The sequence below is a fragment of the Gadus morhua genome, chromosome 23 (genome assembly GCF_902167405.1).
Source record: "Gadus morhua chromosome 23, gadMor3.0, whole genome shotgun sequence".
Classification (NCBI taxonomy): Eukaryota; Metazoa; Chordata; class Actinopteri; order Gadiformes; family Gadidae; genus Gadus; species Gadus morhua.
Window position 1 is genome coordinate 24,783,480 of NC_044070.1, and position 11,149 is coordinate 24,794,628.

Consider the following 11,149-nt stretch of genomic DNA (forward strand, 5'->3'; position numbering starts at 1 on the left):
TATATATATTTATGAATTATGTGTGTAAGATTAACTTTTTCTGCTTTGCTGGCATGGAATGCCTCGAGATCCAAACATTAAGAAATACTTCCACCTAGTGTTGGCAGAGTGTATTACATATTATTCTAAACAGGGTCTTAGTTTTAACGTGTGTGCGTGTGTGTGTGTGTGTGTGTGTGTGTGTGTGTGTGTGTGTGTGTGTGTGTGTGTGTGTGTGTGTGTGTGTGTGTGTGTGTGTGTGTGTGTGTGTGTGTGTGTGTGTGTGTGTCCCCAGCCTACATCCCCACCCCCATCTACTTCGGCGCCGTCATCGACACCACCTGCATGCTGTGGCAGCAGGACTGCGGCGTGCACGGCTCCTGCTGGGAGTACGACGTCACCTCCTTCCGCTTCGTGTACTTCGGCCTGGCCGCCAGCCTGAAGTTCGTGGGCTTCATCTTCATCTTCCTCACCTGGTACTCGCTGAAGCACAAGGAGGACAGGCCGGCGGGGGCCGTGGCCAGCGGGCGCCACCTGGCCCTGCCCCCGCTGGGCACGGTCAGCGAGCTCATCTGCCACGCCGGCGGCCACAAGAGCCACGCCCGCACGCGGTCGTGCCCCGTGTTCACGCCTCCCCGGGGCGACCCCGGCCCCAGCCTGCTCCAACGCGGCCACAGCAGCCTCAGTTGCCCCGGTAACGACCTCAAAGCAATAGCCGCGCCCATCCTTGGTTCCGCCCACGTCTGAGGGGGGGGATCCTTTACTCTTGGGGGGGGGGGGGGGGGGGGGGGGGGGGAGGGTTTGCCTTCCCGCTGCCGTTTCCCCAGCAACGGAACAGTGTCCACCTTAACAACCAGTCGGGACGCTCTGTGACGATGGCGGACAGGAAGTGGTCCCCCTCAACTAACTAGCGGCTCGGTAATCCCAGGGCTGGCCATCAGGGCGGCGCCGTAACCCGCTATTTAAATGGTCTTTTTTTATCTTCTGTTATTGTTGTCCCCATCTGCCGCCTAAACACAGTGTCCTCCAGACGTCCATATATGGGCTTACGACTGCACGACATTAACCTGGTGCTACCGCTACTTACTGGAGGGGGCGGGGCATTATACTCTAGCCTACACTGATTGGAGAGTAGACGGACCACTTACAATCCACGCTGCAACTAAAGCACAAATGTATCAACCTTTACTATGCAACATCCCCATGTGCACACACACACACACACACACACACACACACACACACACACACACACACACACACACACACACACACACACACACACACACCGGGCGCCTCCTGACTGCCCGTCCTGTACAGCTCGCTCTCCATCACCCGCCTTTGAATGACTTTTTCAGAAATATCTCTTTTTCCTCTCCTTGTGAGGATGGGTTAGCTGGGCTTCAGCCCGTCCCGTGTGGTCGTGGTCAGTGTTCGGTTCTGGTGTTGCCAGACGTCTTGTTCATGTCGTTCGAAATGGACCCAAGTATTGTATTTCAATTACCCGCTCCCGACGGCCTCCCCTAACTCACCTGGTGTGGACCAGTGCCTCTGGAGACATAGACCTACGCTCGGTAGATATAGATCTACGCTCTGTAGACATAGACCTACGCTCTGTAGATATAGATCTACGCTCTGTAGATGTAGACCTACGCTCTGTAGATATAGATCTACGCTCTGTAGACATAGACCTACGCTCTGTAGATATAGATCTACGCTCTGTAGATGTAGACCTACGCTCTGTAGATATAGACCTACGCTCTGTAGATGTAGACCTACGCTCTGAAGATATAGATCTATACTCCGTAGATATATATATGCTCTTTAGATATAGATCTACGCTCTGGAGATATAGATCTACACTCTGTCAATATAGGTCTATGCTCTGTCGATATAGATCTGTGCTCTGTAGATATAGATCTGTGCTCTGTAGATATAGATCTATGCTCTGTAGATACAGATCTATGCTCTGTAGCCATAGATATAGATCTATGCTCTGTAGCGTCCAGTCTGGGCTAGGTAGCTACCGGGCTAATTAGCTAACCACACCAAGGGCCAATTGCATCTTCTCGGACAAGGGGACGTCTGTGTGCTTACTCATTCTTTGACGGAGGTTCGTTGTTCCATCGTTAATTGAGTGCCCAGGGCTTTCTTATCCAGTGGTCGCCTTGAGCATTGTGCTCACGTCTCCTGTTCCTGGTCAACAGAGGGGAGCTTTATTTCCCGCCAAAGCATCCCTTATACTCTTCGTTAAAAGCAAAAAAGGGAAGAGCAGTACAACGGCCCGTCTTATCACGTGCTTAAACTACTTTGTCTTACAGACGTGACATATACATGTATGCATAAGATACAAGTGGAACCAGATGCGCAAGTAGGAGAATCATTACTTTTGGACATAAGTACTGTAGTTTTTGGGTACTGCTGTGTTTTTAATGAATCAGGCCCAGATATTATTCTCTTTTTTTTATTGATGTTATCGTGATCAATTGCAATCAATCATCAAACATATTCATAACTTAGGCTTTGTATTCTAATGGCTTCTTACTCGTCATCAGATGTACATAGTACTTATTTAGTAGTCGTTTTAGGCTTTAATCAATTAGAGCAGTGAGCATGTAACTGATGAAGGCCCTTTATCAAACGATCATCTGATAGCAACAATTCCATTTATGGGTGTTGGTGGCTCTCTAGTGGACAGAATTAAGATTGTTTAGGAAGGCCAATGAATGTTTCTGTTAGTTGTAGTATTGAACAGTGAAGAGTTGGCAATGGGGTAAATGTGTAATATAATCACTGCACAGCTTTCCACTTATCATAAAAAACTCTTCAGCCCCAGTTTATCGCAAAAAACGATCCAGTACACACCTGGTTCAAATCTCATTGTTGTGCCTATAAATCGGGTGTAAGGTGACTACCATTAAAACAAAAAATAAGCACAACGTAGCCCTTACTGGAATGACTTGTCTTTTGTTCTCTTTGCTCTTCAATTTTGCTGACCTACAATTTTACGATGTTCGTGCACATTTAACTCAAGTCTGTTGAACCAAAACCGTTTTTTATTTCAAGGAAAGATTGTGCAGTGATTAAACCATTACCGACCTAACCTTTACCATGTTTCATTGTAGTTTGAAAGTGTGTGGTTGTGTGACAAATGCCAAATTATGTTTAATCTTAGGGTTATCTTTAAGAAGTAGTACCTCAAATTACATATTCCTGTGCTTGTGTAAATATTTTAAGCTAACTATACAGCTCAAAGTTAGAAGCCTATTTATGATCTAACCTGTAACAATGTAGTCTTTAAAATGGAAACATAAAAAATTATAAAAAATAACAAAGAAAGCAACATTACTTTGTTTCATGGTGCCTGACCAATATTTTAATTGCAAGGGGATGTGTTAATGTTTTAATTTGAATGAACCTTTTTGTTAAGAGAACTCCATGTTGCTAAGATTCCCAGAATTCCATCTTATTTTCTTTCATTCGCATCAAGCCGATTCTGGTCGATGAGCCGTTAATAACACTGACGGCCTCGGATAGTACAGTTTCCAGGAAAAGGGTACAATATTCTGCCAGGAACCGCACAAACTGAAATGTCCCGGTTGTGTCCCAGAGAAGGTGGTGTCTGGCGGGGTCCTGCTCTGAAACGTCTCCATCCTACCTTGTGTATTGCAGCTTGTGCAGCGCACCGCACTGGCCTTTAGTATTTAAATCCCGACCTCCGGGTTCGGCCTTGACTTTGGGTTGTAGAAGAAACACAGAAAAGAATGCCGGGAAACACTTTCCATTGCATATAAGGCCCGTTTTATTTGATGGCTCTGGATAATTTCGTCCTTTCTCTGGCTTATTGACCTAACCAAACCTCCCAACACCTGAAATAGTCTAGTCTCAGTCTTAAGTCAGTTCAATAATCGGAATAACTGGGAAAGACAATGATAGGAATAGATACCAACACAAGGGTCAAGCTGCAATAGATAACGTCAGAGGATGAGAAGCAGGTCTTTCTCTCTTGTACTGTATCGAGGAACGCTCCAATACCTGCATGGGGGCGCTTTCAACGGGCCTTACTCTCCTGCTGGCCATCTTGGCTCTGAACACCAGCTTGGTGGGGGTCAGAGTGCGGAGGGACGTCCCCCACCCAGCGGGCGTTTGGATTGCCACGGTGAATAAGATGGCTGCCAGGTGATTTCCCTATGCTATTGACTCCCAGATTACACCACTGCAATCATACTTTCCTGAGGATCTGGGCGATACTCGAGGTGTTAGCTGGGAACTCCTACAATTCATATCCACAGTGAAAATAATGGCATTAATTCATTCCAACTGTACACCTCACTTTTCCGATAAACAGATGCCTAGACTACTACTACTTCTACTACTGCGATCGTTATGACTTCAGGTAGATTTGCTTCAGATTTATTTTAAAACAGTATTTGGAGGCTGGAAGGTGTTTGCCTTAATGGACGTACGTTGTGTTCTGACGGCCCGGCTTTCTCCTCTGCTCTCTGTGTTCCTCAGGCGCTAAAAACAAGTCTTAATGATGTTGGTGAGCAGTTGGTTTACAGAGGCCTTGAATACTGGATATTTGTCATTAAAAAAAGATTAAAGTCTCATTCGCGTATTGATTCAATTTGTTCATAAATGACATCTCCATTGCTCACTTGACATGCAGTATTGTGCCTTTGACACTGATGACCACGTGGGGAATGTATCGTCGACATCACTACTGCATCAAACAGTCCCAGAAGCATTTCTTTCCCATTGGCTGTTTTCTTTAGAATGTCCCCTTATACAGTTCGGTTAAATTGAGTAAAGAAGAAGGATTTCATGACGAAGGATTTACAAAGCGACCTACAACAGCCGGGGCCCTGGGGGGGGGAGCTCATGGGCTACTGCTCTACATGAACTTGTTGAGCCAGTGGAGCATGTCCGACCGGGCCTCCAGGATGTGAGGTCTGTCCGAGGGGTTAATGTCTTCCCTCCTTCGGTGGACAAACCCGTGAGACTGCTCCGGAAAGATCTTCACCTGATGGTCCACGCTGCACTTCTCCTTCAGTCCAGCCTGAAGAACGCTGACCTGGGGAAGGCGAAGGCATTAATCCTCACACACAGAGGGAAATATTAACGGCGAGGCTGTTCCATTTGAACAAAGATGTGGACGGAAAAGAGATCGAACAAACCTGTTCAAGTGGTACAACCTCGTCCTTCTCCGCAAAGATGAACAGAACCGGGCTCTTTAGTTCATAGCAGTCCTCCCTTTCCTTTATGATCCCTGTCAGCATCAGAGCACAACACACTTCATAAGACATTAGGGCCGCCACCGGCCACTCAACACTGTCTGGATGTCTGGATACGGTAGTTTACTGTAATGTCTGGATACGGTAGTTTACTGTAATGTCTGGATACGGTAGTTTACTGTAATGTCTGGATACGGTAGTTTACTGTAATGTCTGGATACGGTAGTTTACTGTAATGTCTGGATACGATAGTTTACTGTAATGTCTGGATACGATAGTTAACTGTAATTTCTGGATACGGTAGTTAACTGTGGGCCCCTACCGTAGACGGAGACCCCCGCTGTAATGTGGGGGTAGTTGAGGGCCAGGTGATGCACGGCCACGCCTCCCCAACAGAAGCCCACCGATCCAATGAGGTGGACCCCGCACTGCTCCTTCAGGAACCTCAGGACCGCCTCCACCTCTCTGAGCGGAGCCCAGGTTCATGTCACTGACTGAGTCTCTGAGATCCTCTCATGTCATATGGGAGCCAAATCAAACTACTACTATATGGTTTCACTTCATTGTATGATCTTTATTTTCTCATTAACATTGCTAGAGCCGTGGTGTTTTGATTGATTATTAAGTTTCCTTTCATCCATGCAGCAATGTTATTGATAAAGTACACTCAAAACCCGGATGACTTAACGTATGCTGGTCGGGTCACCTGTTTATAACGGTAGGCTTCTTATCCTCACACCACTCCTGGAACTTTGACCAGTCACTCGTTGGGCTCCAAGGATCCTTTCCGACATAGAAATCCGGACAAACCGCACTATAAGGTAAAGCAAAAGAACAAACCTGGCCAGTAAATTATACCATCTCGTGATTAACAATCGATTTAATGTTTATTTATATGAAAATGCTAATTAAACAGGCAGGGTACATACATGTATCCATTTTCCGCCAACATATCGGCCATATATCTGGTGTTAGGCAATGTCCATCCATAGATGTCATGAATGACAATCACGGCCTTGTCAGAGCCGGAAGACGGCTTCACCACGTACGACTTGATATGCTCTATTTGAACCTCTTGCCCGAGTCCACCGTAATCCATCCGGTCACCAATATCACACGGGCACGGCTTTGCTTCGTTTGCCATCTGAATATTTAATAAAATAAATATTTTAACATATAAGCCTGTTTATGAAACGAATCAAAACACAAAGATAAGCACAGGGAGAAAACGACAGAGCATGACAGAGAGGCCAAGAATGTGAGGGTTCAGCTTGAACCGGGTACCGTGTGATTGGGAAAGAGTTGATAACATGACGGTCAATGCACCTTTACCACAGCACGGCACCACACAACCCCGCATGTGACTTATCAACCACTTTGATTAGAACCAAATATAGTTGACGCAGATATCCTGCAAGAGTTGTCACTATACCGACCTTTGCGTTACGTTTGAAGGAGTAGCAGAAACAACGACGATCCGTAGCCTACCAGAGGAACCAGATAGGTCCACCGGAACAATGTTTCCCCGGATTTGCTTGTTGGACGCCCCTGATGACGTACAAAACCAATCAGATTTTGAGCTCTGAAAGGATACATGAGCTTTTTCTTTTTTACAATGAACAGGAGTCGGGTTCTCTGCCCAACTGTGCCACCTCAAAAGGTGCCGCTGGGATTCGAACCCAGGATCTCCTGTTTACTAGACAGGCGCTTTAACCATCTAAGCCACGGCGCCGTCCACTTCCATTGCCTATTGGCATGGATTCAATTCCCAAATAGACATAAAACGTACAGAAAACACATGCATAATGCTACAAGGGAACAATACGGGGAGAAATGGGACGTTATGGTGCGATATTGTTTAGTTTTCGTTTGAAAGATGTTATTCTTCCAATAATAGCCAACAATGTTCAGTCAAAGGTAATGAACATGAATTTTAGGGCAAATAAATGACCCTATTATGTAAAAATGTTTTGTTTTTTAAGTTGTTCGGGCAACGCATACTTTTTGCAATGTTTGGCAGGACACATGCTGGACCTATTTCCGTCACCAGATGTCGCCCTTTGACCGTCCTTTCATAGTTATAAACTATTGTCGTAAGTGTTTCCGTTAATATAAGAACATTCGTTTTTCTTGTTTAACAATTCAGTCTGTTTTTATAATTCTATGATGAAATTTCACAATTTATTAATCAAATGTACACTTAAATTCTGCATCTCCAGTTGTTCGACCGTGTTCTACAGTGACGGAAGTTTGCTGCCGTAAATCAGGAGTACTGTCGTAAACAACATACGCGTCGCTAACTGGGCTAGCTAGGCGACGTTAACAGGCTAGCTGTTTTCTCGTCCACTTTGATCCTATTTTTGGACTAATACAATGCAATGTGATCCAAACCTTAAGATATCAATCTGCCATTAAACCACTATAATTGGCCGCGGGTGTGATTTCCTACGCTGACACTGATCGGACGTAACGTTACCTCAGCCAGCGCTGATATTTAATTTCTGTGGACACCATTTTAGGACTGTCATCCTTTCTCTGTGGCTCCCTGCGCTTGGCGTGACTATTGTTATTATAACGGGACGCGATTATTGTTATTATAGCCGGACGTGATCATTGTTATATTATATGTGTGGCGGATGGATCCCAAGTAGAGGACCCTGGTGAAGACACCGTCCGGCTGCCATCCAAATACAATGGACACAGCGGAGGAAGGTAAATAAAGGAATCTAGCCGACAGTGAACCAGGATGAGTGACATAACATGAGAAATGTTGTATTTGTTCTAAAATAAACAAAAGTCACAGTCCGTGCAGACGTCTTTTGAGGACCGTGACATCACTGAGTTGCGTTACGGGACATAAAGAGCCAGAGTGCATTGTGCTGCTGATGGTCATGACTCTCGTACAAGCCTGCATTGGCGAATTACATTTATTAAACATAGTTGTGATAACATGCTATTACAACTCGACAAAGGTGTATAACTCTGCCTCCTTGTATCCTCCAGCGGACATCTGTCGTGTGTGCCGGTCTGAAGGGACGCAGGACAAGCCCCTGTACCATCCGTGTGTCTGCACCGGCAGTATTAAGTTCATACACCAGGAATGGTAAGGGACGTGGATTTCCCCTCTGTGGGAAAATAGACCTATATCATTTTTGAAGGATTATAGTTAACATCTGGCTTTATATGCTGTAGGAGCTGAGATAAGCTGGAAAAACCCTTGCTTCTTAAAAGGATCACCAGTATATACAAACATTCCTGTACCTAACACTCTTCTGAAGAGGTCTAGACGACCTGGTGGTGAGAGCATGTTGTGATGGGACGGATGAGGGAGGCGAGGTTGAAGGATGAGGGAAACTGGGTGAAAGGTTTGCCACTAAAACATGACAAACCGAGTTGTGATTGGAGACGTGAGCAGAAGGGGACCGGGTCAGTGGGTGAGGGGAGGTCCCCTCTCGGCCCTGTTCGATAGCGGCCCTGGGACCACCACGGGAGGAACCACGGGAGGAACCGCGGAGCGTGGCCGTACGATCTGTGGTTCTGCTCTTGTACTACTCTCTTAAAATTCTTCATAAAGGTCTTATACTTTATTCAGCTTCCTGATGTCTTTTCTAATTAAAGTAGTAAGTGTTGTACATTCCACAAAACTCCATACTGAATATTTCTCAACCACCATAATAATAATAATAATTGATCCGTTTTTTATAGCGCTTTTTCAAGTACTCAAAGACACTATAATAACATGTTATATTGTTATTTGTAATTGGAAGAATTAGTTTGGGGAAATTATACACTTTATCACAATTTATATTACACACTAGGCCTATATTTATGAATATGGCTATAACAAGTAAGCTTTAACAAGTTAATAAAACAAATGAGTGTGTTGGAGTCAGCTTTTCTGTAGATTGTCTTTCATATCAGGTGCATTTATGTCTAGCTTGGTAATGATATGGCCATGTGGTTGAGGACCAGGGGAAAGGACCAGGCTGTGTTTGACTTGTAGTTTGGTCCTTCTGGTTCTGCTGTGTCCTCCTCTATCCTTTGTGTTGACTGTTCACCAGAGAACTGGCGCTGAATGCAAAAGCCCGGCCTGGATTGTTCTGTAGAAAATGGTTGACCTGCAGTAATCGTCCACTTTGCCCCCCTCCCACAAAGAAGGGACAAGCTAGTTTCCCCTCCCCATCTCTGTGGGTCCGTTACTACTTACTACAGATAGAGGATGTGTTGAAATCATCATGATCATGCTATGATAACCGGCCTTTCTTTAGTGCCCAGCCAATATGTTGGTAATAATCAGGGACTTACACCATCAAGCTTGTGATCGCCAGCTATTGGCTATGTATCATGTGAAACAACATAATCACATGGTTTAATGCATTGTTTCTGTCGCTGACTTCCTATTTTGCCCTTTTTCGCTTTGGAAAATGTCATCGACACCTGTTGACCGTTTCCAGTTCCTTCTAAAGTCCAGACACACTGCATCGAGGTCTTTGGTCTCAGTTATATTTGGTTGTGTGATCCGGGACAATCCATTCATGTTTTTTCCAGTTCATTGGAAACCATAAACTATGTCTTCAGAGTGATGCATTAATGGATGCAGACTAAATAAATACAAATGAAAGGTCAATTCTCTACCTGTATTCGTCTAGGGAGATTTTAAGGATCCTGTGTTGTGAGTGTAAGATACTGTAGAAGACAGTCGGCTGTCAAAAAACGAAAAAAGTCATGTCAGAATTCTGTAACTTGTTCTAAATCTTCCATGTGTGATCTCTCTCCAGCTTGGTCCAGTGGCTCAAGCACAGCCGCAAGGAGTATTGTGAATTATGCAAGCACAGATTTGCATTCACCCCAAGTAAGTTGTGGGTGGATTATGGACTTGAATATGTATTTTTCTTATAAATATATATTATGTCAACACAATTGACATAATATGTATTTTTCTTATAAATATATATTATGTCAACACAATTGACATAATAGGTACAACATACTTTTGTTGGACTGTTTTGTATGCGAGCTTGGAGTGATGATTTGCTGGTGTCTTGCACCTAATGGTGCGGTCATGTGACCCTGTAAATCATTTTAATCACCTGTCGGTGACATGTGAATTTGAAGAGTGAACCCGACGAAGCAACAGCGATACGCTTCATTCACAAAATAAATCAGCTAATCTGCTTACACCAGTGTGCAGTGATTTTACACTTCTTTGACTTGATATACATACATATATATATATATAACTTTTTTACGACAGATGTATTCTCATCATACTGGCAAAACATGTGTGTAAGTCCAGCCATGGCCAGTTTATTTAGTTCTCTGATGTTGGGCCATGGAGACGCCAGTGCTGTCGTGTTGTCCATGTTGTCTCGGCGCGGTTAAAGCCCATCTCTCTCCCCAGTCTACTCCCCGGACATGCCCTCCCGGCTGCCCGTCCAGGACATCTGCGCCGGTCTGCTGTCCAGCGTGGGCACGGCCATCCGCTACTGGTTCCACTACACCCTGGTGGCCTTCGCCTGGCTGGGGGTGGTCCCGCTGACCGCATGTAAGCACTGAGCCACGCTGCCCCAGGAACACCTGGTGGACCACTAGTGTCAGGAACACCTGGTGGACCACTAGTGTCAGGAACACCTGGTGGACCACTAGTGCCAGGAACACCTGGTGGACCACTAGTGTCAGGAACACCTGGTGGACCACTAGTGTCAGGAACACCTGGTGGACCACTAGTGTCAGGAACACCTGGTGGACCACTAGTGCCAGGAACACCTGGTGGACCACTAGTGACAGGAACACCTGGTGGACCACTAGTGTCAGGAACACCTGGTGGACCACTAGTGTCAGGAACACCTGGTGGACCACTAGTGCCAGGAACACCTGGTGGACCACTAGTGACAGGAACACCTGGTGGACCACTAGTGTCAGGAACACCTGGTGGA

The 11,149-nt window shown here is 45.4% G+C and overlaps 3 protein-coding genes and 1 non-coding gene across 6 annotated transcripts in view; 2 read left to right on the plus strand and 2 right to left on the minus strand.

Moving 5' to 3' along the window:
• The window catches only part of LOC115536889 (solute carrier organic anion transporter family member 5A1-like), a 46,052-nt gene extending 45,313 nt beyond the window's left edge, over window positions 1–739 (plus strand). The window contains 1 exon segment of the mRNA XM_030348348.1: window positions 275–739. Coding sequence (XP_030204208.1) covers window positions 275–726 — 452 coding nt within the window. The 3' untranslated portion in view covers window positions 727–739.
• A 2,585-nt stretch (window positions 740–3,324) lies between these two features.
• Window positions 3,325–6,862, minus strand: cmbl (carboxymethylenebutenolidase homolog (Pseudomonas)). 3 transcript variants are annotated; one of them, XM_030348274.1, is made up of 6 exons: window positions 6,650–6,862; window positions 6,143–6,357; window positions 5,920–6,027; window positions 5,536–5,678; window positions 5,157–5,248; window positions 3,325–5,053 (listed from the first exon to the last, which is right to left on the minus strand). In XM_030348274.1, the coding sequence occupies exons 2-6, from the start codon at window positions 6,355–6,357 to the stop codon at window positions 4,874–4,876; spliced, it is 738 nt and encodes a 245-aa protein (XP_030204134.1). In that variant the 5' UTR covers window positions 6,650–6,862; the 3' UTR covers window positions 3,325–4,873. The 3 variants fall into 3 exon arrangements, with proteins under 3 accessions (XP_030204134.1, XP_030204133.1, XP_030204135.1); XM_030348273.1 differs by having other exon boundaries at window positions 6,702–6,857; XM_030348275.1 differs by lacking the exon at window positions 6,650–6,862 and adding an exon at window positions 6,540–6,647.
• A 9-nt stretch (window positions 6,863–6,871) lies between these two features.
• trnat-agu (transfer RNA threonine (anticodon AGU)) lies at window positions 6,872–6,945 on the minus strand. Its single transcript has one exon. It is a non-coding gene; the product is annotated as a tRNA-Thr (tRNA).
• Window positions 6,946–7,483: 538 nt separating this feature from the next.
• The window catches only part of LOC115536853 (E3 ubiquitin-protein ligase MARCH6), a 25,620-nt gene continuing 21,954 nt past the window's right edge, over window positions 7,484–11,149 (plus strand). The window contains exons 1-4 of the mRNA XM_030348270.1: window positions 7,484–7,925; window positions 8,217–8,316; window positions 9,992–10,065; window positions 10,615–10,758. Of these exons, the coding sequence (XP_030204130.1) occupies window positions 7,907–7,925; window positions 8,217–8,316; window positions 9,992–10,065; window positions 10,615–10,758 (337 nt within the window). The 5' untranslated portion in view covers window positions 7,484–7,906. The remainder of the gene's footprint in view (window positions 7,926–8,216; window positions 8,317–9,991; window positions 10,066–10,614; window positions 10,759–11,149) is intronic.

Excerpts from the sequence above, each read along its gene's own strand:
- cmbl (XM_030348273.1), bottom strand. The coding sequence starts at position 6,809 with ATGTATCCTTTCAGAGCTCAAAATCTGATTGGTTTTGTACGTCATCAG. Across the intron at positions 6,028-6,142 it reads TTGGCGGAAAATGGATACAT|TGCGGTTTGTCCGGATTTCT; the intron begins GTATGTACCCTG and ends TTTACCTTATAG. Across the intron at positions 5,679-5,919 it reads AAGCCTACCGTTATAAACAG|AGAGGTGGAGGCGGTCCTGA; the intron begins GTGACCCGACCA and ends GGCTCCGCTCAG.